This window comes from Temnothorax curvispinosus, unplaced genomic scaffold (assembly GCF_003070985.1).
Source record: "Temnothorax curvispinosus isolate PA1 unplaced genomic scaffold, ASM307098v1 QBEX01013732.1, whole genome shotgun sequence".
NCBI lineage: Eukaryota > Metazoa > Arthropoda > Insecta > Hymenoptera > Formicidae > Temnothorax > Temnothorax curvispinosus.
Window position 1 is genome coordinate 230179 of NW_020223512.1, and position 25399 is coordinate 255577.

General features: G+C 43.2%; 3 protein-coding genes across 6 annotated transcripts in view; 2 read left to right on the forward strand and 1 right to left on the reverse strand.

Annotated features, from left to right (window-relative positions):
- The window catches only part of LOC112463882, an 11146-nt gene extending 5532 nt beyond the window's left edge, over positions 1-5614 (forward strand). Inside the window, exons 3-8 of the mRNA XM_025030552.1 lie at positions 799-899; positions 1056-1207; positions 1301-1549; positions 2161-2647; positions 3315-3836; positions 4340-5614. Of these exons, the coding sequence (XP_024886320.1) occupies positions 799-899; positions 1056-1207; positions 1301-1549; positions 2161-2647; positions 3315-3836; positions 4340-4774 (1946 nt within the window). The 3' untranslated portion in view covers positions 4775-5614. The remainder of the gene's footprint in view (positions 1-798; positions 900-1055; positions 1208-1300; positions 1550-2160; positions 2648-3314; positions 3837-4339) is intronic.
- A 650-nt stretch (positions 5615-6264) lies between these two features.
- On the forward strand, positions 6265-8661 carry LOC112463896. The gene is made up of 3 exons (XM_025030579.1): positions 6265-6649; positions 7525-7647; positions 7742-8661. The coding sequence occupies exons 1-3, from the start codon at positions 6453-6455 to the stop codon at positions 7917-7919; spliced, it is 498 nt and encodes a 165-aa protein (XP_024886347.1). The 5' UTR covers positions 6265-6452; the 3' UTR covers positions 7920-8661.
- Positions 8662-10095: 1434 nt separating this feature from the next.
- LOC112463892 (zinc transporter ZIP1-like) overlaps positions 10096-25399 on the reverse strand; it is a 19251-nt gene continuing 3947 nt past the window's right edge. For 2 of the 4 annotated variants that reach the window (XM_025030570.1, XM_025030572.1), the window contains exons 2-8: positions 22700-22947; positions 22137-22304; positions 21596-21763; positions 21330-21473; positions 20427-20634; positions 19943-20069; positions 10096-11174 (exon numbers count right to left, since the gene is read on the reverse strand). In XM_025030570.1, the coding sequence (XP_024886338.1) occupies positions 10906-11174; positions 19943-20069; positions 20427-20634; positions 21330-21473; positions 21596-21763; positions 22137-22304; positions 22700-22920 (1305 nt within the window). In that variant the 5' untranslated portion in view covers positions 22921-22947 and the 3' untranslated portion in view covers positions 10096-10905. Of the gene's footprint in view, positions 11175-14932; positions 16017-16804; positions 18342-19942; positions 20070-20426; positions 20635-21329; positions 21474-21595; positions 21764-22136; positions 22305-22699; positions 22948-24936; positions 25127-25399 lie in introns of those variants that run through there. The other 2 variants (XM_025030571.1, XM_025030569.1) reach the window with 2 other exon arrangements.

Genomic DNA, 25399 nt, shown 5'->3' on the forward strand with positions numbered 1-25399 from the left:
ACAAATATAGCTGAGTCGGGAAGCAGAAGTACACGGGACGAAACACGATATCGGCAAACCAGCAGCAGCGCCTCACAGTTCAGCGAGATTGCTTACATCAATGGCAATTAATTAGCCGGTAAACTCTGAGTAATTTCATTAGTCCGGTGAAGGGTTGGAGGGTCGTTATATAAATAAGATCGCGTTTTCGTCGGCGAATACCGGCGGCATTTCGATAACCGTTTCTCGTCCTTTCCTGCGAGATAATTTATCTGACGAAAGATCTCGAGGAAATTTTGCGGAAGGAATATTGTAAAAAAAGAACCAGTGATATGCAAAATATTATTCGAGATAGCTGAACGCGTAATACTTGTCCAAAATATTATTCGAACATTTTCTATTATATATTATATATAATATGATTTATTATATAAATATATATAATATGATTTATATGTATGTGCGCATATCTTTGATAAAATAATGGAAAATAAGAAATATATAATTTTTTAATCGGTGCATTCTGCGTTTTGGAATACGCATCATAGTGGACCTATTCTTAACTCTTAATGACAGTTTCGTTATCGTTATATTGTCATTGCGCAGCTTTTTTACCATATATAATATCTGCGCAGTGCAAATATAACGATAACGAAACTGTCGTTAAGAGCTACAGAATAGACCCACAGGTCTTTTCAGACAAGATTTTCCCATTTTTTTTTTATTACGTATACCTGCGCTTGTTTTGCTGTAAACGCAAGGTATCTATACACGTTATTTTTTTTCATTTGAATGATACATTTTTCGCGTTTACAATAGGATGCAATCGTACTATCAGAAATTCAGTTGGTTGGATTCGCTGGACGGGACGAATGGGTCGATGCATCGTGCGAATCAGAGCACCGCTCAAGGATCCGCAGGTTATTCGCAATTATATTTGCAATAATTATCTTCAACGAATTACAACTTATACTTAATAAAAAAATAAGTGCAATTATATAATCAAATAAAAGTCGAAGAGAGAAATGGATAATTCTTCTTCTTCTCTAAATTCACGATACGTGGGCTTATTGTAGGTGATCGAAGTGAAAGTGAGGAGGTTGCAGGTGGGCTTTCTGAAGGAGGCCCGTTGCGAAGGGGCGTATTTTCAATTCTCAGACAGCGCCGACGATCCCGACGACGAAACAACAGGTCGATATTGCGGCCACGTGACCGGAAACGCCACGAGGTACTCCATTCCCCTTTCGCGGACCGGGGTAGATCCCGTCGATTTCCGGTGGGTGGGTTATCTAAATCCTCCCGTTCGTTTGCGATTCCGCAGGCTGTTTTTACGACGCGGTCCCAATCTGACAATCACCCTGTCGTCGGACGAGCAGTTCGCCTCGGCGCATCCGGTCATCTTTTCCGCTCAATTCTCCATCCTGCCAATCCGCCTGGCGGTCGAGCGTCATCGCGGCTACTCCGCCTCCACGTCGCCGACGTGCCCCGTGGAGTGCACCGTGCGCAACGAGCACAGATCCTGCAGGCTGACCTCGCCGGGCTATCCTAGCGTCTACCCACGTGGGATTAGGTGCGCACGTTCGACTACTTTGAGTTAAGCTCGAGTTCGCCGAAATTTCGGAACAAACGGTTCGCCAAGATAACAAACCTTTCCTCCGCGTCAGCAAACCAGTTGCAAATTCTGCTTTCTTACACGTCATCGCGAATTATTTGTCAAATACTATCGAACAGTCGAGTCGTTCGAACGTTCTGGTGAAAGGAGAATGATCACTAAGGGCGTTTTCTGGCCCCCACAGGATTGCGAGAAACAATTTTTTTGTATTGTATGATCACTAGGAATGTCAAAAATAACCATTAGATGAGAAAAAATTCGATCCATAAAGCCAAAATTAATTATTAATTAGTGAAGGTATATTATGGTACCTGAGCCTTTTTCATGACTAATGAAATATTTTTGCTCATACAAAAAAAAATTGTTTTTTGAAAATCCTGTGGAGGCCAAAAATTATTTTATTGACCCTCCTTCTTTATCGAGCTAATTTGGGAACATGTTTTTCGAGAATAAGCGTCGAGAGAGATGAAATTCTCACTATTTCAGAGTTCTAAAATTACCTGCAACATTACGCGATCGCGCGGTGAATATATTGAACGCCGAATTCGGTCGATCCGTATAATTCTCAGATGCAGGGTATCCTTGGAGTCGCACGCCGGTCGCTTCAGGATAGGCGGTCAGCCGGAGGACCTTTTCGACTTGATGAACTACACCGATCAGGAGAGCTGTCAGATGGAGGATTGCGAGGACTCCTTCGAGTCCGGGGAAAAGGGCGGATCGTCAATCGCGTGGGGTCGGGAACACGTCGAGGCGGATGAATCTATTATCGGGGACGATCGATCGAGAAATGAGCACAGGAGCCGGATTCCCGCGATGAGACGCACCGCGGAGACGAGTGGACAATTAACAAGGCTCAGGCATTACGAGAAAAAGGCGACGCAACGTTACAGCATGGGGAGGCAGTATCGTCACAAAGAGATGCCGCCTAGGTTCGACACAAGCGAGCCGAAGCTTCGCATAAAATCAATGCGTCCGAAGATAACGAGGAAGAACCATCGAGGGGTCGTCTTCAATGGCGATTCCGAAAGGCCGAGCGAGATGATCAGTAGCGCAACGGTATGTAGTTTAAGACCAAGGAAAGGCGCATTAGCGAACAATCAATGAACTTTTTTTTGCTAATTGGCTAATAATTGCTCTGTAGAAAGAAATACATATGCGTTTCTTCATACTTTATTATTCAATTAATAGTATTTTAAAGTGTTATTTCAATTGTTACACAGAAAAAACGGTTTTGTTGAAGTATCTAAAAATTTAGCTAGATACAGATCTAAAAAAATTTTGTTGTATCATCAAAATAATTATAGTAAGTCGCTGAAGTATATTAATGCTGTAAAAAATTTTGACATTTTTAGCAATCAGTTTGAATGTTCTATATAATTATTTTGATGGTGCAACAAAATTATTTTCAGCTCTGTATCTAGCTAAATTTTTAAATACTTCAGTAAAACCGTTTTTTCCATGTAGATATATTGTTATTTAAAATAATGATCTATATATAGCAATGTTAAAATTCGATTTTTTCATCGTTATTTTCGAATAATACATTTCTCGCGTAGAATTGACAGTATATATTTTATCGCATTAAAATATCGAGATTTAGAAGATGACTGCGCGAGGAGAATCACATTCTCGCTTAACGAGAATATTTAATCAAGGAATGTATTTCCGAATCCGAATCTACTTGTTCACCTAAATCGATGTACGCCCCGTATAATCCATCAAGGCAGCGGAATCCAAATACCTCAGGGAGAATCGATCGACGGGAATCGCGTGCGGCAACGGCGACTATCTCGCGCTTCTGGAAAACGTGAACGGCAAAATTCTGGAGATCTCCAGGTTCTGCGGCAGCGGCCGGGTGCCGCGCATCTACTCGCGCGGGAAAAACGTGATCCTGGAGTTCGTTGCGCGCGAGGACGGCACCGTGATCCACGACGGGTTCCAAGTGACCCTGCACGAGGAGCGCGTCTCGCGAGAGGTGATGAGACGCGCGAGATGCGAATTCGCGTACAGGAGCACCGGGCGGCCGCGGAACGGCGGCAGGGAGAACATCCGATCCCCGCGGAGTTGGTATCCCCCCGACACCGTGTGCATTTACAAGTTCCTCGGTAGAGCCTCGGAGAAGGTTTCGATCCACATAAAGATCTTCCGAAACGAGCCCGAGCACGAGAAGCCGGAGGTGGGGAAGCAAAATTTCACCCTGAGCTCTTGTCCGGGCAACGAAATCACCGTTTATAATGGAGCACAGGTAAGCGCGAGCTCCGTCGCACTTGAAAAAAAAAGAATATTCTTGATTTAAAAATATCTTTAGTTTCAATGTGGAAATCTTAAAATAAGACTATTTTTAGTAATTAAAATGAATTTATCCATCACGCAAACGCGCGTTTATTTAACGTGCAAACAAACATGGAGACAAAGAAATGTTAAACAAAGAAAACTCGCTTAAATAAAATTATCTTATATAGTTCAACAAAAAAAATGCTTTTAATTACAAATTGTAATTTTAATTAAATAAAACTTAAATTATTAAAAATACGAAAATGGATGAGAGGGGAACGGGAAATTCGAGAATCTTTGCATATTCAACTTCGAAGATTGAAATCCTAAAGATCGATGAAAAGTTACGGGCATCTTTGCGAAATAAATCCTTTTTTTTTTCTTTTTCTTAGTAATTCATCTTTTATTCGCGTGGTCGTCGCGTTCGCACGTATACTGAGCTGTGTTCTAAGAAATCGACACAACAATTAATAGGTAAACGACAGCTTCCTGATGTGGTCCTACTGCGACGCGTCTCACTGGGACATCAACAACATCCAAGTACCTTTGACGTCTAGCGGAAACGAATTATTGATCCAGTACTACAGCGCCAAAGGGTCCCACGATGGGCAGGGATTCACTTATGCCATATCCTACCGATTCGTCAGGAAGGAGCGGAACTCGACTGTCGCGAGACGCAAATACAAATCGATCTCCCTGAGGCCGGTCAACCTGTCGGCTCTCAATCTCAACGACACCGACGATTACGATTGCGACACCAGGATCGGCACGTTCAAGAACTGGTTCGCGGTGCTGGCGGTCTTCGGGATCGTTTCCTTCGTCGGGGCCGTCGTCACGATAGTCGTTCTGACAGTCAAATGCCTGAGGATCGGATCCTCCGAGAAGAAGCTCCTGCAAACCGCGAAATAATGAGGTCTTGCGCGCGCAAGGATCTCGCCAGGGTTTCCCTTCGAGCGACAACGATCGAAGATATCGAGATTCTGTTTTGTAGGAAAACAAAGATGAGACGAGCTCGCGTAGAAATCATCGGGGGAAAAGAGGTCCCGTCGAGGCTTGAATTCAGGGGGTTCGATTGGTGTACCTTGAAACGAAGTGAAAATTACAGAAAGGAAACAGATCTACTAGATTTCGACATAATAAAATCGTAAATACTGTAGTAAATTTCCTCACTTTTGTAATTTTCACCTCGTTTCGAGATACATAATCGACTCCCAGGATCGCTGGATTCGGAGTGCCGGAGGAGGCCGCGGGATCTCGGTCGAACATTTCCACGAGTCGTCGGACGACGCGTGTAAATATTTGCGAGGAAAAGGAGGAGACACACGCGGAGAAGTCGCTGGCGCAGAATACCTGCAAAAGTCGACTTAAATTTTGACATCGCGCCAACGTCTCTTCGATATCGCGCGGCGCTGACGGGGTTTTCCCGTTTCCCGACACCCGGAGAACGATGTACAACCAGTACAACTACCATATTGTATACCGACCTGAATTTTTATACGTAATGTACGGAACAGTAGTAATTGTAGTGAACCGCAATAAAACACGTGTAAGCAGAAAATAAATTGGCGGATTCATTGCCGGATGGTGCAGAACTTCGCGATCAAACTCCAACTAACATAACCATTCATTGTCGTCTCTTAAAGTAATTTTTTTCTTGTTCTAAGAATTAGAAAGATAAAGTAAATTAAACCGAGATTAAAGTTAATCTACATTGATAGAAGTGGCCATAAATCAATCGGAGTTGATCGCAATTACGTTCGCGTCAGTTCGCGCTAATCGCTTTTTTTTTGGTTAGTTCTCTCGGCTGAGAGAAACTTAGTGCCTTCGGTCCCACCCTGGAACCATAGGACACAACGATGCTTGACCCAAATTAATTGCGCGCTAGTCGCTATGCAGAAACAGGTTATACTCACTTTTTTAAGGAAACGATCCCGCGATGTTCCTAAATCCAAATGCCGTCAACGTCAAGTTTCATCGCACATACGGCACATACATTTAATCTTCGATATCGAGCGAAATCGCGAGACGCGGAACGTCTCCCAACATCCGGAAGGGACACGATCAGACTATAAGACACGATTTGAATGCCGAAGACGCGGTAAATGTCACGTAAACTAACGTAAACTGTAGACACCGTGGCGCCGACAATCGTCGCGAGTCGACAAACCTCTGCACCGGGAACACAAGTATACCTTCCGTACCGACAAAGGTTCACCAGGTATTCGCATCCGTCGCTCTTCTCCGCCATATGCGCACCATCTGTTGATACAGCTGCGCTTGGAGCGGTCGCGGGGCGGGGGCCGCCGTCCGCCATGTATAGTCTCGCGCATGCGCGCCTCGTGGTGACGTCACGCGGCCGTGTGTCGTGTGCGTATGCGCCCGCGCGGCGGCGGCGCGCGTGCGTGTTGGTGCGTGTGTGGTGTGGGTGCGAGCGTAAAGGTTACCGACCAAAGTCTCGCCGTCTCGCGGTCGAGACGACGACACTTGGCGTACGTGCGGCAACTGCCCTGCGGAGAGAAATTTTCCGGTGACTCGCGGCCACGAGGAAACGCGCGAAACGCGTCGCGACACAACGACGAAGGGAGAGATGGCCGGAGGAAACGGTGGTGGCGATGCCGCTGGCGGCAGCGGCAGCGGCGACGGTGTCTGCTCCACGGTCGTGAAGAAGCTCGGCCTGCGACCGGTCACGCGGTGCAACCTCGCCAAGTTCTACGCGCCGGCATTCGGCGCCGTCTCGTACACCGCGATGTCCGTCAACGTCATGAACCCGAGCCTCGTCGTCAAGTAAGTTCTCGTGGTTCGATTTTATGCGATGCAAGAGTGCGACGCGACGAGTCTTCCTTCCTCTCGTTCCTCCTCTTTCTCTGTGTGTGTCTCTCTCTCTCTCTCTTTTCTTACGTAACTCCATGCAATTTATGGATGTCGCGGCAAATAAATGTATCGTAGATTTTTAAGTCGGAGAATGTATGGCCGATATTCAGTCAGATTTTATATATAAGATCGTCTTAAGTTCATCTTTAGATACATCGTAGCCAATGAAACGAGTCATACAGCATTTGAAGTCATACAGAATCTTGAGAATCTTAAATATAAGATCTGACCATGGATGATATTCATATTCAGATTTTATATGTAAAATCGTCTTAAGTTTTATCTTCAGTTTATCAAGTTTATCTACTCCGTAACCAATAAAATGAGTCGTATAGCTTTTGAAGATAAACTTGAGACGATCTTAAATATAAGATCTGACTACGGATGATATTTATATTCAGATCTTGTAAGATTATCTCAAGTTTATCTTCAGATACTTTATACAGCGTCTGAAGATAAACTTGAGACAATCTTAAATATAAGATCTGACTACGAATGATATTTATGTTCAGACCCTATAAAATTATCTCAAGTTTATGTTTAGATACTCCATACAGTGCCTGAAGATAAACTTGAAGCAATCTTAAATATAAAAATATATCTGACTGTAGTCGGTATTCATATAGTCAGATCTTATGTATAAGATTGTTTTTAAGTTTATCTCCAGATACTCTGTAGCCAATAGAATGAGTCGTACAGAATCTTGAGACGATCTTAAATGTAAGATCTGACTTATGAGTAGCACCCTTAAGAGAGACATTGTAAATAACGTTGGCTTGGTTTTTCAGAGTGTTCCCAAAGAGGGATATTACGAATTTCTTGTTGGCTGGCACTTTGGTTGGCACCGGATCGTACATCTATACACGTGAACACATGAAATCCGCGCCGCAGTCTGTAAGGATTCTATACAGGTGAGGTTTCATGTTGATGATACACTTATACGTGTACGTTCCTTTCGAATAGAACTGAATTATTTCCCACTTCTATGTCCCATCTACTTTTCAGCGCTACCGGAGCGGTGTTATTGAGTCTGGGTTCGGTCTTGCTGTGGGCAGTGATACGTTCCATAGTTCCGCCAAGCCCGGTCTGCTGTACGATAGCTGGAATCGGCACCGGAGTGGCATTTCTGAAAGTCGGCTCGAGTTATCTCGAATTTGTGGACGGGCAAATAGCAAAAAAGTAGGCTGCTCCCATACGCTTTCTATCCTTTTCTTTCCTACTTTGGATTTGTATCTCGAATTTGTTACCGAATGAAATTGTATACTACGTCGAAACAAGGAACACGGCACCATTTGTCTGTTGCATTTTGAGCGCGGCTCTCTCGAATCTCGTGGAATTTTTGTTTCATGTGGCGAGAGATTGTGGAGAGCGATTCGACGCTTGATCGGTCGGATTCCTGAAACGTTTTTCGGGTACAAACTACGAGTATATGTAAGTAATTGTGTTTTTTTCACCACGAGTTTTATATACGCGCGTTTCCTTTCGAAAACCAAAAATACAACAAAGAGAGATACGAGTGGATACTGCGACACTCGTATCGATTCCGAAAGTGTGAATTGTCGTATTGCACAAAAAAAAATGTGACATCGGCGATTCTATAGCGTTGAAGATGGTTTTACGTGAGTAGCGAACGCGTTAAATGAACAGTCGTACGCTTTTCTCTTCGCTCATCATTCGCCGCAAAGCCGGCATTGTTGAACGGCATTTGATAAATTGTTCGTTACGGTATATCGATAATGTGCACGCACTTTAGGAAACTTAAACCGTGACCCTCGTAATTCCGGCGCGTTTAGGAAGTCGGGAAGTATGAGCGTCGTGTGTTTATTGACAAACGTGTTTTATAATAATAAGCTGCATAAGGATGCATCGTCATGTGTAGATAACTTGTCACCATAAATATATAAATATACGAATTGTGACACGAATGAAACACGAATTTCCTCACCTGCCTGAATTCCATCGTCCATTTTGCATTTCTAATTCTTATTGTAAAGACGAAGGCCAAGTAATATTATTTACTTAATCGAAAAGTGTTTAAAATTTATCACGCAAATTATTCTAGAAAATATCCAAAACGCGACATGGCTTTTGGTAGATATAAACTCGATCGCGCGCGTTTAACAGTTGAAATAACTCGAAGGTGCACGTAAGAGTTGAAAACTTGGAATGTCAGAAATGCGCGAAGCTTCTCGCGAAGAGGCGGCGTAAACGGATAGCTTACTGTCCCCTTCTTATTGTCTGAAACGCGTCTGTTTCTTCAAAACCTTTATCGTTTATTTACGCGTGCTATTGCACCCTCGTGCGATTATGGCGAGGATCGAGCCAGATAAGGGGGGAGCCTCAAAGCGATACAAACGAACATACTCGCCGCGATACTTTGTCGAGTTCCTCGTAGTCTACCGTTTGATTTTCAATGCTCGTTCGTCACACGAGAAGATACCCAATTAAGTTTATTTAATTAAGCTTATTTGTAACAATAAATAAATGACCTATGTAAGAATCGATACTTTTAAGATCGCGTATCGCAACGTGGAAAGTTCGTGATATGAATCTTGGGATTGCTTTCCGATCATGAAGGACGAGATTAAACGCGATCGATTGACGAAGATTCGAATCTTGATGTCTTACTCTGCGCGTCGTGTTCGATACGTCCCTATAACTGCAGAAATCCGATAATTTATCTTGTTAAGACAGCACTCCGTACGTCGAGAGCCGCAGACGTACGAGGGCTTTTTATGGAGGGCCTATATACAGGGTGTCCAAGAGACTTTCTTTCACTTACGCCGGTACTCTTCGCCAATTTAGAAGAAATTTGTCCTTGGCAAAAGAATCAAGTGTGTCGCCGTTTTTTTTGCAAACGACCGAAAATGACGAATGACTCTCCGGGAATCAGGCTCAACAGATGAAATTGTATCGTTCTCTTGACCTTAGGAAACAGGGACACCCTGTATAACCGCAAACGTTGGTCGATCGCTGCATGGCGCAGCGTGCCTCTTCGTGCCTCGACGCTGCCGCTATTGTTTCGACGCACCGCAAATAATGACACGGCATGCTTTCCAACAATAACCGCTCACAACGCGACACCCGGATGACGTTTACGAAAGCGTTTTTGCCCCAGGGAGAATTTCAAAAGTGCGTTTTTCAAATAAGCGTGAATAATTTTTACTATAATCAATTCAAAAAGATAAGACTCTAGCTAGTCTTGGAACAATGAGATAAAAATAATAAAAATTCTACTAATTAACTTTCTATAAAAATATGAAGGGAGATGAATATTTAGGAAATCACGAGGTCTGAAAAATCTGCCGGATTCCCATTTCGTTCTATCGCTATATATAGGTATAAAGAATGCGACGGTCTTAATAAAAAATATCTGTGATAATTTATTAAAATTCCTTATTATAAATACGCATAGCCTGTACGGATTCGTTGAGTAATTAGGAAATCGATGGACCGCGGCTCTCGCGATAAAAGCTCGGCGTCCATTTCTTTTTATATTGCTATCATAGAGAACACCTTCGTACATTACTACCAATAAATATTTTCGATACCGTGGAGTATCTTGGTCTCGAAGGCACTTATTATAAATAATCATGCAACTACAGATTAACTTACTCACTATTACGTATCTAAAAAAAAAATAAACAAACTCGCCTCGTACACAAATACAATATATCGGCGCACGAGCGTCTTTTGCCGATCGCGACTTTGAGCGAGAAATTCTTCTGACCTATCGCGATAGTCTAGCGAAAGCGTCAGAAGTCCGTAAAGTTTCTTCTCCGACGCGCAGTTTCCAGTCGGAGTTTCCAGTCGATGAAAGACGTACATCTTATCGTAATGCAACGTTGCGCAGCGGTGCGCGACACGGGTTTCCCGCCGTTTGCGCCACGTCTGTGAGGAAAACGTGTGGTCTCGGATTCGTCGATCCGATTTTCCCCGGCGCACAAAAATCCACACGGTAAAAAGTCAGCTCGACCCTGATCTACCTCTCGTCTCAATATCTCATTTTCTTATTTCGCTAAGTGATAAAAAAATGCGCGTGAGAAGAGTCCCCTGAGTAAAGGCATCTCGAGATCCTCGAGGTTCCCGAGAGATCTTGGTTGCGCTGAATCTCTGAAGAGGATTCAGCCGTGGAGCTTGGTACTTGCGGGAACCCGAAGATCGGACCCCTAACTGCGCTGAGGATTTAACGGGCTGATCTCGCTCGCGTCGTTCGACTGTCCCGTAGACGGCGAGGACGTGAAGGCGTTGGAGAGGGCCTCGGCGATGCTGTTGGTCACCTTGTCGATCGCCCCCGTGACGACGTTGTGCTTGTGACCGCGGTCGTGATCGTGATCGTCATCATGATCGTGGTCGTGATCGTGATCGTATTGTTCCTCCATCGTATGCGTGTGGTTGTGGCCATCGTGCGAATGTCCGTGCGAGTGGGAATGGGCGGCTGTAGACAGAAAGCGTGGATGTTTGAGATTTTCAGGCGATTTTTTTAAGCGCGGAGGGAACCAGTCGCGCGAGATCTGTGAAAGAAACTGGCGCGGCAATTCATTTTGCGAAGTTATACCTCCCCAATTGCGGAAATGAGGAATTAGAGTGATTGAACTGTTTTGCGCGTTTCCGTGTGTCTTAATTTCCGTTTTTCTAAATTAAGAAATAGGTTCTTCCGTCTCCCTCTCTCTCTCTCTCTCTATCTCTCTCTTTCTATTCCACATTTGTTATATCGTTAGATGAAGGAACAATTGAATTCTAAAGTCTCACTCTTTTATTTTTTAAATAAGTTAACTTTCGCGGGTAGCTTTTAATTGGCCCACTTGGCTACATTTATTATATTAATAGTTGCTTTCCATTTACATCAAAACTCAGATAATTCTCACTTGTGATGTGATTCTGTCTTTATTATTCATTAATTGCCAAAAAGGATAGAACAACGTCACAAGTGAGAATTATCTGAGTTTCGATGTAAATGGAAAGCACCTAATATCATGACGTTTCGACGATGGATTTTTGTTCTTATCAAGTGTGTGATATAGTAGATTCACAAAAAATTTTAATCAAGAGTCCTAATCTATTATATTACACACTTGTGAAACGTCGTGATATTAAATTAATAAATGTCGCCAGTTGGGTCGATTAAGAGCTATCTACATTAATTATTTAATTACTTACTGATGAAGCATAGTCATTGTTTTTGTTATTCAACTTCGTTATTTAACTTTGTGGTAATACATGTTTGTGAATTTATTTTAATTAAAAAATTATTTACTGGTGAAGCAAGTCGTTGTTTTTGTTATTTTTGGTATTTGCGAAAATACGTGTTTGTGAATTTATTCTAATTTAGTTTAATTTATTATTATTTTAAATCCTCATATGCTTTTACGGGATAATTCGGTAAGAGTAAGAGATTTGTTTTTATTAGTTATCATCGCGAAAGAGAAAGGTCGGCCCGTCGCGAAGCACGGTAATACTTAACGTTACATTATTGGACTCAACTAGCATCGGAAAGTATCTAATCAACGATAATGAAGCGACTCTTCTGACGATAAAGCGAGCGGCTTGGTCGAGCCGAATATAAGACAGCTCTCCAATAGGTAATAATCGACGATTTCAGTAATCATCCTGGAATCATCTCGATACCGTTATTAGTTATCTGAGCTAATAATACGTTAGTAATACAATGAATTATAAAAGTTTCCTTGAAATATTATATTTCGCGATAAAGTTATAACTCCTATATAAACTTAAACGCGTGCTAGTCGCGCGTCTGATCATGCACCGTCCGTTTCCACTGCATCGATCGTGCCGTTCATCGCGAAGCGCTCCGTAATTAACTTCCGCGCGTGTATACATATACATGCAAACTTCTCCAAACGGTACTCAGACACTCGACGGCAATTTCGTCATCGCAAAATGCCGTCAAACGGTCGAGAAAGCCGTCGAAAGTCGGTCGGATCGTCCATCGACCTACCCGTCCCGGGTCATTGCCATGGGTGGAGAGAAAGCCTTGGGACTATAAGCAGATCCCTTATGAGATCGAGATTCGTCTGCTTGTCGTCAGCATGACAATGTTCCCTCCCGTAACGCACGATCATTCCAGCGTGCCGCCACGTGAAACCCGTGTCTGTCTTGGAAGAAGTGGGTTGTTTCCGTATGCAATTTGCCAATCATATGGCAGCCGACGCGAGTTGTGTAAAAGTTCACGTTTCGTACAGTCACGAGTAGGAGTAACGAGCTCGTATTTTATGCAGAGTAAATGCTCCAATAAACCGTTTAACGGATATGGTATAGAGAGCATGTAGCCCAATTTCCTTCGTATTATAATATTTTTGCTTTATACACATATATCCGCGAATATAAATACGCGTAACGCTATTTTACATATTATATCAGAAATTATGATATTAATATGCCTTAGGTATTTTTTTAACTTGTGCTCTTATGACGTTGTGATTTCATAAGATAATATTTCGTTTTACACACGTATATCCGAACACGCGTAATGCTATTTTTATACACATACGTGTATTGTATTAGAAATTATGATATTAATATGCCTGTGTATTTATTTTAACTTGTACTCTATATTGTGATTTCACAAGATCAAGATTTGTTAATGCGTGTAGCATATTGCGTCATTTTGAGTGGAAACGGAACATTGCAGCTATACGATTTCGCGAATCTTTCGCATTCTCGTGAGAAGGTCAGGATGCATTTAAGATTGCGTAACGGATGACATCCGCAGAGGTGTATAACCGTTATTACGATCCATCTCTGCCACCTGTTGTTACTTTCTCGGCGAAATGACACGCGTGCAATCTGTTATTGGGTACAAAGTAATATATGCGGCATGCGTGCTATCGAATATCGCGTCAGCGATATTATAATTAAGTCTTCAACCTTGTCGAAAATATTCGGAATTAATGGAACGAGCTACCGAGCCGTAAACTTTTTTTTATGTAGTCAGAAATGAAATCCTTTTAGGTGTTATTTCCAATTACATCATGTAATGTTAATGTTGCATATTTTTACATGCTGAAAAAATTAAAGAAGAGAAAAAGGCCTCACTCTATAGAGACGAAATATCGGATCGTAAAAGTAAAGGCGAATGTCCTTGACTGTGAAAAAAGGAACGGGAATATAATCTCAAAGTACGAATTTGAATCAGATTTTACGATTAATTATACGAATAGCTTGTCGCTTCTGCTAGAATCCATAATCCGCGTCATTTTATCAAAGTCATTAACCGCATTCGACTGGAATAACAATCACAACAAAGTAGCTTAAATTATCAAAAGCGAACAGAGTTTATCGGCTGGCGTTTCGAGATCAGCGAATAATTTAGTTCTGCGTACAGGCGTACTCGTACATACATATATGTATGCGTATGTCCCCTATACAAGTGTCTGCTGGATTCGTATGTAATTTTTAACGGAATAACTTCTCGATAAGATCTATTTTCGCGGCAAGTTTCGAACGAACGAGCGTTGCACGCTACGAGAATTTCTGCCACGAGAGATCCTTTCGCTTCTCCCACTTCTCCAATTTGTCCTGACCCTGACTTTTCAGGTCGTACCTCGTCGGTTTAGGGCAAATCGATAGATTAGACAACTACGTGATGAACCAACACGTGAAGTGTATCAAGGGCGTACCTGTAACAAGTTTGCACCGAGTCGGGGGCGATTCTGAAAATTTTTAATCGCGAGGATATCGAACGGCGCCCAATCGACATTTCCGCCTAGGGAAAGTGCACATCGAATCGACAATCGACGCACACATGTAAAATGTTACATAATACCTTAAAGCATCCTGTGGAAAAATGTCTGAATTATTCAGGATAAAACTGGCTTCTATGAATAATAAATGCATGCTCGTACATCATGCAAATTCGAATCGAGGAAGTCGAGGAAGAGATGGCTTCCGGTGAATCCTAATGGTGCCCCGGGATGGACTTTCACCCTACGGCAATAAATTCGCGCGCCGCGCGATTTCCCGGTTTTGACACGCGGAAATTCACCGGTCACGCGAGAAGCAAGAGGAAAACGGAAACGCGCAGTATGCGCGGGCCACGCTGAAGGACGACGGTTCGGAGCGCGATGACGATAATGTATTTATCCGGCGCATCGGCGGTGTGTCGCGTCGCGATACGCTCCGATGCGCCTCTAGAGACGCGCGGGATTCCCCTCGTCTTCCGGGAAACGAACTCACTGGCGATCTGCAGGCCCAGCATCAGCGCGAAGCCGATAATGATTGCGACCAGCTGCAGCAAGCCGCTCTTCTCGTTCGCCCTCTCCCGCGCCAGCACCTCGAAGAACACCACGTAGAGCAGGGTGCCGGCCGCCATGCCCTGGAGTATGGTGGGCGTGGGCCCCAGGTTCTCGCTATCGTTCTTGAAATGATCGAGGACGAGTCCCACGGCGATCCCGATCGGCGTGACCATGGAGAAGATCGACAGGTAGCCGAGGGTGGTCTTGGTCGACGCGCCGGCCACGTAGAGCTCCATTCCCACGCAGAAGGAGATCACCAGTTTGTGAGTCGCGATAGCGGCCGCCAGATACACGACCGAACTGATGGACGGTTCCAGGCCCACCGCCAGACCCTCGAATATCGCGTGAAAGGACAACGCGAGCACGGTCAACAGTCCTTGCACCGAGGTATTCTGCATCATCGCGCCGTGCTGATGATGGTCGTGGGAATGATGATGATGATGATGATTGACCGAGTAGCCCAGTTCCGGCATCGCTAGCTCTAAATCGGAATGCTTCTGGACAACCCGATGTCCCTCGTCCGCTAACGCGACCGGCAGGACGAATATAGCCGGCAGCACCTTGTCGTCCTTGCCCGCCTGATCGCGAGAATCGTCGAGCTGGAGTTTTGACCGGTCTACGTTCACCCGATGCCGGTTATCCTCGGTATCGTCGGTGTCTTTCCACACGGTGGACTTGGTCGTCGTGGACACGGTGGTGATCGAGCCGTTCGACATCATCGACGAACCCGACGGACCCGTCTGATTGTTGTTGCATCTTCGCACCGACACCGTCCGATAGAGCAACGCCTCCGAAGACTCGGGTTTGCCGGTGAGGACGGCATGCACGGCTTCCTCGACCAGATAGACGAGGAAGAAGCCGCTGCAGAAGAGCAGCTCCGCCAGACCGAGGGTACCCAAATCGGGCAGCTGTCCGTTCGACTGGTGATTCTCAACGCTGGCGCGCACTTCCGGCGCCAGATGTACGAACGTCGTAAACAGGAGCACGCCGCCGCCGAAGCAGAGCAAGAGCGACGTCAAGAGACCCTGAGGACGATGCCGCGATGCTTTGGGATCCGTTTTTTAGGATTTATATTCGTTAGATAGGGCGCTCGGGTTATCAATTTCTACAGACTCTTTGACCGCTTTGGAGTCGCTTTTTAAATTTACGAAAAAGTTGCAATTGATCGTTTAAAATTTTAGCTTTCGCTGCTATAATTAAATACATGTACACGGTGTTTGCAGCTAAAAGAATCAAGACTCAATTGACTCCAAATAGTCCACAAATGCCAATTGTAAAATACCGAGCACCCTGTAATCAGCAGCTACTCCGGACAACAAGATCGAGCGTCAATCATTAAGCGAGTTGTGGAAGTAAACATCTTTTGCAAGCACGACCTTTCTATTCCCTTCCTTCCAATCAAATGTTATCAAATATTATCCGTCTCGACTTTGTGCCGTTTTAGGTGTGTTTGCGATTGCGCGTATATTGATACATTAGATAGTATTTAAATGACACGTAAAGACTCAGTGACGGTAGAACTTAGAACTGATTGATATTCAGGAATTTAAAACACCGTAGAATTAAAAAGAAACGGTCTACATGCAGCGCAAATACATTTAATAGATATGCTAGGATATCGGTGTCAAGGATATTCCACCGGTATCCTTGGTTATATCCGTTATTTTTCTACGAATATGACTTTAACTCAAAACATCAGCGGCAAGTCGAATTCGATTTACGACCGGCACAAAGACGAGCCTTCCGGAGAGCTGCGGAAGTGGACCAGATATTGCTAACTATCGAGGATTTCTGGACCGTTTCTCAGACGTACTTGCTTGTTCGTCGCGGAGGCCGAGTCGACGATCGGCGTGGACGCGTTGGACGTCGAGGTCGACGTGAAGGTGCTGGAATGATTGGAGGAGATCGCTTGGCGACGTTTCTCACGAAGTCGCCTCTTGGTCCTGTAACGTCCCACCATCAACGGCAACGTTCCCAGGGCGAGGGAACCGAAGCCAAGACCGACCATCGCGCCGATCTTCGACATCAGAAGAATATTGGACGTTTTGTCCACCTCCATTTCGTTCGACCGATATCGATATATAACGAAGATATGAAGAAAGGAACTTTGCTCCCTCGTCTTCTTTTTCGAGGATTTCACAATATCGAGGCAGCAATCACCACGTATATCTCGGCAAACATACGCGAATCAAGTGTCGAGAGTAAAATCCGCCTGCAAGAGAGTTTACTTCGTCACCACTTCACCACCTCTCTCATTCGCGCGTTCCTGTCGACGAGATTCATCTCACGAACCCCGCACTTTCTATCGAGGACGTCCCGTTCTCCGATTTTCGAGGACTCTTTCGCGCGAGGACAATCGAGATGACGTTCGCGGCAATCCGCGTCGGAAACTGGAACCTGAGGTTCCTCGATTGGCTGTACCCTCTGCGATCTTGCGCGAAACGAACGATCGCGAACGACGGTAAGCTCCACGCGGCGCGACGGCCGATCGGACACTACTCCGGACTCCGGTCTCGAGGGGAACTCGGCTCGATCGGACCCCTCGGCCGCCGCCTCGTCGTCTTACATAGTGCGAACCGAACCGTTTCCTGCCCACTCCCGCGACCGCTACGCTCGTCCTTGTCCAACGTTCACTTGCCAGCGTGCATACTCTTTCTGGCACCTGCACCACGACTGATCGTCCCTCATTAAGTGGCGTACAAGACCGACGGCCCTCGTCGAGATGCACGCGAAATCGAAGGAGGGGAGAAAAAAGAGAACGGGAACGCGCACGGGGAACGGAAGTAGAATGGAAAGGAGGAGGAAAAAACGGAAAAGAAGAAAAGGAAGGACGCGAGAGATGATAAAAATATAGAGAAAAAGTGCGGCACAAAGAACTTGACTGAATTAAATGAAGCGAGGAAAGGACAAGCAAAGGAGATCGAGGAGAAGGAGGGAAGGAGGGAAAAGGTAAGAGAATGCTGAATTTCCATTTTGTTTTCAAGCAATTGTTGGGCACGCTAAACATCGATTACACCGCTGTAACTGGTCCGTGTCCGACGAGGAGCAACGCGTGATGCGTTTTCCCTCCTTCGCGCAGACGGCGGAGGGAACGCGTTCGTGCGTAGGCGCGTGTACAACACACGTGCACACACGTGAATGGCGAGAGGTCCGTCGACGACACTCGGAGACGTCGTCGTGTATACGTGCAAGGGGCACGCGTGCAGACGCGGTCTATTACACGTTCGCGCCCACAGTGTCGTAAATAACGTTCGCGCCGCGAATTAGACCGCAAAAGAAATGAATCTTCTTGAGCGTAGCGGCGACATAACGAGGACGACTGACAAGAGGCTGACAAGTAAGTAAAGGAACGGAGAGATAAGAAGAGTGTGAAAATTCCCGAGAAATCAACCCTCCTGGAGCTTTCTTCCCGAGAGGATTCAGCGGCGCAATTTCGTAGAAATTAATTTCTCTTAATTGAGAGAGATTTATTCAATTTCTATTGCGTTGTGATACGGATGAGAAAATGTAAAAGTAAAGACGTTGGCACTGCACTCGAAGTCACTTTCGAAGCAAAAGCGAATGAATTTAGCGATGTGGGCCAACGAGACGATCACGCCTCCGTGATTATTTGCCGGCTCTATGGATACTTTCACCCTTTTCGCGCGAAAAGCGAAAGGATATACCATTATCACGTTGGATACTCCATTGAACGTCCTCGAAGTCATTAAAGCTCAAGTCGAAATTGACGACGGCGTAATTAATGTTACGTTTTACGTTAATTACGCTGATAACGAAATAATCACGATTTTAATTGCGCTATATATTTTTGCGATAATTTCCATTTTTCCTTTTACTTCTTACGATCGCTGAGTGATAAGTCGCTCCAGCGAATGTGAAGGACGCCGCGCGCGAGTCAAGAAAAGAAACAATTTGAGTGACTCATAAATAAACCGAGCGAACGGAGCGCTTTTTCGTGTCGACAATTTTTCTGATTATCGTCGAACGACAATCGAGTGACTGCAAGCGGGAGAATTTTTCACGACGAGCAAAATCAAACGTTACGGGAAACCGTGCCGCATGAATCATCAGGCAGGATGTCCTTTGCGTTTTGTGCTACATTCTCTTTCTCCCCCCCCTCTCTCTTTTCGCTCTCCCCTTGCTATATCATATCCTGTAGTATGTACAATTTGTACGTCATTTCGAATGTTAGCTTCGACAAAAGCGCATTGCCTGTTCGCTCTTTTAAAACTAACGAACGCGCGTACGCACACTTATGCGTCGCGATAAGCTGACTGTTGACTAGCGACAATAATTACTCGCTGAGAATCGATAAGTGTCGGCCGCGTCGATGATCTTTGACCTCGGATACGTACACTCGACCATCATCCTCGTTCGGTACATCTCGAAATTTCATTCACACAATGCTGTCGCGTTCTTTCCCACTTGATTTGTGTGCTTTCATCAAATTAAAACGTATCTTTTCGTTTTTACGTTATATTAATGTGGATTTTGTTTAGAGATAAAAGAATCGTATCTATTAATGGAGAAAAACTTACATCGGTCGAAAATTATCCCAGCTAGGAATTTGAAAAATAAACTGATCATTAATTACGCGTAATCTAGATTCTCTTATCGCGTAATGCTATTCTTACAAACTATTCTCGTTTATAAATATCATTTTTTTTTATCGTGTTAGTTCTTATTTTTCCACGTAATTGATACGAGGAAAGATTGCGCACTTCCAGAAGACGGACGAGCCGATAAGTAAGTGCAAGACGTATCAATACAGTATTCTTATCTATTAAAATTCCCAGTTCTACTTGTTAGATATGAGAAACGCGTTTAACGGAGCGCAAAGATCGGGTATTTACTTACAGCGCTAAATACCCCGATTCTCATACGCCTGCTATCACCGAGGGATGTAAAAACGATGTCGCTTAGCGCGAAATAAAATTGTTTATATACTTACTCAACATCTGTAGCCCGAACATCACGAGGAAGCCGATGAGGATCGAGAGGTACTGCCTCAGCCCGGTGCGATGCTCCTGCAAGATCTCGAAGAACACCACGTAGAGGAGGGTTCCCGACGCCAATCCCTGCGACGAGAAGAGAAAGCGATAAAGGTATTTTTTTCACGCGTTTTTAAGGTAAAAATCAAAGATAAAAATATCTTTCATTTTAATTCGCGCGTTATACTTATTTAAAAATTAAAATTAAAAACTAAAATGATAAAGGTCCAGACATAGGTCTTAAGTGTCTCGGCATCGGTACATTTACCTTACGTACCGCGCGATTGCTGCTCGATCAGTCATAGATTACACAGTATCCCGAGTGTTATTTGAAAATGAAGATTTTCCTCTGACACGCGTATTATGAATGTGTCATCGGTCGTGTTATTGAAATGTTTTATCTCGTCGAATTGGTATTTCCCCTCAAAAGATTGAGAAACTTGCCTGCAATATTACCGCCATCGGTCCACTGCCGGACGCGCTTCCACCGCCGACGAGTGCCATCCCGATTCCGATCCCTATCGGCGACACCACGGCGAACGTGCACGTGTAAATCACGGACAGGTACGTCCTGGTTCTGCACGCGATCAGTTCAACGCCGATGCAGAAGGCAATTACGAATTTATGCGACGCCACCGCGAGGAACATGTACCTACGGGCGAATCAGATAGATTTCGTATTGTTTGTCATATCGTCGCTCTCGATCTTTTCACGAGAGCGACTTAAATCCGACGGTACGTGAAAATATGTGGCGCGATTACTAATTGTAAGGTGGACTTTATTAAGCATCAGCTAATTTACGAGCTTACACTGCAAATCCAAGTGTGTTTTTTAGCTGAAGTTCTTCTTACACATTTCTTGCCGTTTTTAAATCACACCATTTAACACGATTGAACGTATTAACTTTTAATTTAGTATGATTAACGTGTTAAATACGTGATAAACGTGTTAAATAACGTAATTTAACACATGAAGAAACATGTAAAAAGAGCTATAGTCAAATATGTGTCATTTTCAGACGTCTATGCGTATAAAAATGACACACTTGAATTTGTAGTGTAATCTCAGCGCTTATTAATCCAAGTTTAACAACGTGATGTTTTAAAAAAATTTATATTAATTTTGGTTCTTGAATCCAAATTATACCAATAAAATTGGTATAATTTAAAATTATTAAAACGTTTTTTTCGTTACAATTACAAACGCAGAGCAGTTTGTGAAAATAATGCTACATTCAATAGCATGAGGGAGTTTGTCGGTCCCTGCTTTAACGGTTTAATTTAGAGCACGAGCGCAGATGAGCGCGGCTCGAATTAGGAATTGAAGAGACATTCACGATGCAATTACCAGACGTGACCGGCTGAACTCTCTAAACCGATCGCCAGTCCCTCGAACAGCTCGTGCACGGATAAGCCGAGCACTATTAATAATCCTCTCAGCGAAGTTATCACGAAGTCGTCGTCCATTATCGCCGGTAAATGGCTGTGGCCCCTATAAATTAATAAGAGAGGATGAAGTTTTTCTCGCGGTTTCTTCGCGCCGCCGAAGTGTCATCGGCACGACAATGATATATAAAACGATTGATAAAGTCGGGAGCGCGCAAACAGGCTTACGTGTGTGCGTGACCGCTGCAATCGCCCGGCGGCGGCATTTGGCCGCCGTTCTCCACCAATTCGTTCGTGCTGAGATTCACGTCCTTCTTGACGGTATCCTGCTTATCCGTTTGCCGCCTCCTGAGATACGTGTGCACAGACTCCTCCACGAGATACATGATGAAAAACCTGCGGTGGAAATCCGCGGTAAATTTAATTGTCCTAATCCCGAAGTGTGTGCTATTTCAGCGACATTTGTAAATTTAACATTATTAAAAAATATTAATAAGATTAACATGTCATCGTAAAATTGCGTTGAATTAATTGTACAAGTAATTTATCTTCATCGCGATTAGATAAATAATTTTAAATTTAATAATTTTTATACGATCAGATAAATAATTTTATTTTAAATTGAATAACAAATAATATATTGCTTCTGATTGAGACGAAGATATCTCACTGGAGAGATACATATTCCACGTTCGCGGAGGTGGAGGAATTTTTACTTTATTTTGCATCTATATTTTGCATCTAATGACGTCAAAGGATTCTGACTCACCCGGCGCATGCAAGCATGTCTGCCAGTGAAAAGTTGAGCCGTGCCATCTGGCCAGACTCGACGAGGTGGTCTACGCCTTCCGCGACTTCTGGTATCAAGTGGAGGAACGTCGTGCTGAAGAGAACGCCTCCGCCGAAGCCAAGTAGAATACTCACCATCCTCGTTGATCTATGCGCGATAAAGCGATATACTTAGTGATTTAACTCGTCAACTTACATCATCGGTCTTAAAACGATATCGGCGAGACACACGCAAATATATGTTATTTTATACTTATGTCATTTGAATTGTTCTTCGATTTTACTCGTTTTTCGCGTACTTTGCCGTACGAATATCCGCGAAATATAAATAAATAAATTTCAATTTTTATATTTATCTCGTGGAGTTTTTCTACGGATAAGTAAAAGTATCAGAAAATATTATCAAGATTATTGTCATATAACTTACGAAAGTGTAAATAGTTGAACAGTTAAACAATACGATTAAGTAACTCTCTTGAGAACTATTGCGATAATTCTTATCTATACGGTTAGACTGTTCTTCGCTTAAGATGACATTTTTACCTGGGATTTTGACCGCTCATGTCCCATTTCAACCACTTGGCCAGAAACATCGGTATGATGCCCATGATCGTGCTGACAGTGCATAAAACCACCATGGTGACGGCCTTAGCGACCAATACGTCATGTTCCGAGTCCTTGGAGTGATGATGGTCTCCATCGCCGTGATAAGACGACGTGTCGTTAATGCCCACCGCCGCGAGCAACGCATCTATTAGCGACATGGTGATGAATCTTCCGATTCCTCCTCACTGCAAACGCAACAAGTTTTAATAATGTGATCAATCTTACAAGATATCGCATTACAGATTCGCGTGAGCAAAAAGATTAATTTCCGTTCTGTTAAATATTTAATTATCGGATAATTATTCGTACAAGATTTGGGTAAAGTTAAAAGATAAGTTAAGATTTAATTGTCGAATCTAAATCTTAATCAATATCTTGAAAATACGTGGATGGGAATTGATAAAAAAATATTAAATTATCTAATAATAATATTGGATTGATCCACCGCTTAATGTTTTTCGCTTTCGCGTACTGCAGTTTCGGTCGTAATGAAGCTACATACTGCTCGATCTTTTCAAAATTCGTTACAAAGATACGTGCCTAATCTTTTTTTACGACCGAGCTTTATCTGGACATTTCTCGTGGATATTTATTACAGTCAGTAGTTAAAGACGCCGACTCGTGCATCTTTAATATATTTGATCTCTTTTCACGACTTCAGAGAGTATTTCGTTACCGTGTAAATTCTGTGTCGGTGCAGTATATTAGCTTACTAAAGAAATAGTATCGTCTCAAGTCTCCGAGAGCAATTTCCGCGTAGTCAAGCTTTTCACTGTTACATATATTTGTTTCAAGAGAAATATTTATCTTCATCTCTTCCTCACTCCCCCCCCCCCTTTTATTGTTTAGATTTATCTTACCCAAAGCAATCTAATCTTTTTTGCGAATCAAGGATTGAAAGTCAAGTTTCTATACGATGTTATTGATGATAGTAAATCCTCACTTCCTGGATCTTATTACAGATAATATTAGAGATAATAATCGCGCGATATCTGTCTGCAGCATCTGACAAGAAGAGATATTTTTTTCATGTGTTATGACCCGGGGGGGCATATTGTCAATTTATCGCGTTAGTTAATTAAAGATTCGCTTAGAGGAAATCATGTCGAATGAAAAGTATTGTAATTACAATTTTTAGACAAAGGTGTTTTGCAAGAACTTTTCGTACGTCTAAGGGCCGGTTTTACCATCTCCGATTAACTGTAACCTTCGATTAAACTTACTCTTTGTCTCTTTCCAAGAGGGACAGTTAGAAAAAGATGAAGAGTGAGTTTATTCGAAGGTTACAAATTGACGTTGGTAAAACTGGCTCTAAAAGAAGTGTATTTCCCTTTGTTATCTTCTTTTTTTTATTTTCTTAAAACAAATATAAAGTTTTGTATATTAACCCGAGTATAATTAAACTCTCATAGTTTCACTTTTGGAAAAATAAAAATGTACGGGTAAGAATTTTTTTGAAAAATTACTGTCTTCTAATTCTCCCAGTACTTTTTTATTGTTATTGATACGAGATATATCTTATATCTTAAAAGGAACCAATTATCTCGTTAAACTTTGATAATGTACGATAATATGCAATTTTACTATCGCGCTGAAAATTTGGATAGCTTTATTATCTATCGATTTGTATCCTAAATAGAGTTACATAATTTTATTTCGATTCGACGCGAATATATTCGGAACGCTGAAAATTTGTCTCATTTAAAACACGGGTCGTAATTATTGAAAAATTAGATTGCATCAGCGGCAATGTGAAATCGCAGCAAAAAGCAATACAATCCGGTGTCGAAAACTTCAGTCAGTGGACGATACGGTTTCATGGAACTTGACAATAAAATTGTCGAATTATTCTCTGAAACACTAAAATCTCATTGCGCCGAAATTATATTTTATTGTTGTACTATAATTGTTAAATTTTGCAATATATTATGCAAGTAACTAATTTAATTATTATATGTGAACTTTATTGGAGAAGCTAACATTGAGTAATCTTATATTACTCCGGACTTGTCACACGCAAAGACAATTTTTTTCGAAATGAAAAATATTGTGTAAACCATTCGTCAAGATATATCGTGGCAAAAATATTGCGCCGGTAACAAAAAAAATACACAATCAATTACGAACAGATCGCACAAAATCGGATAAATCAGCGATTGTTTCGTCGCTTCTACCTCTTTTAACGTCTTCTATCGGCTTTTCCCCTCACAATAGCACACTAACGCGTCCTTTCCCAACGCGTCCAGCGAGCACACGTTTGCGACACCGTGTATAATCGCGAGAGTCGACGCACTTAATAATCGCGCTGCCTTTTCCATCCGACGTATATATACGGTGTGTCATTCGGTATCATCTTCCGATCTCTTCACGTTACGATCGTCACGTCGTTGTCGCGAGTGTCGTGCGATAACGCGCCTGAGGATGGAAACGGACCTCCCCAGTTGCCGGCGCGGCAACAGACATTTCCACATACGCGTATACACATACACGTCCACAATGTATATGTGCACGTATGTGGGATACCTGGGTCTTTGTGTGGGGGGGAAAAAAACCGATAATGATCACCCGCGGTTGAAGGATAAGGAATCGTTGCGCCGCGAAGGACAGCATCTTACCCTGCGACGATCGGATGACGAT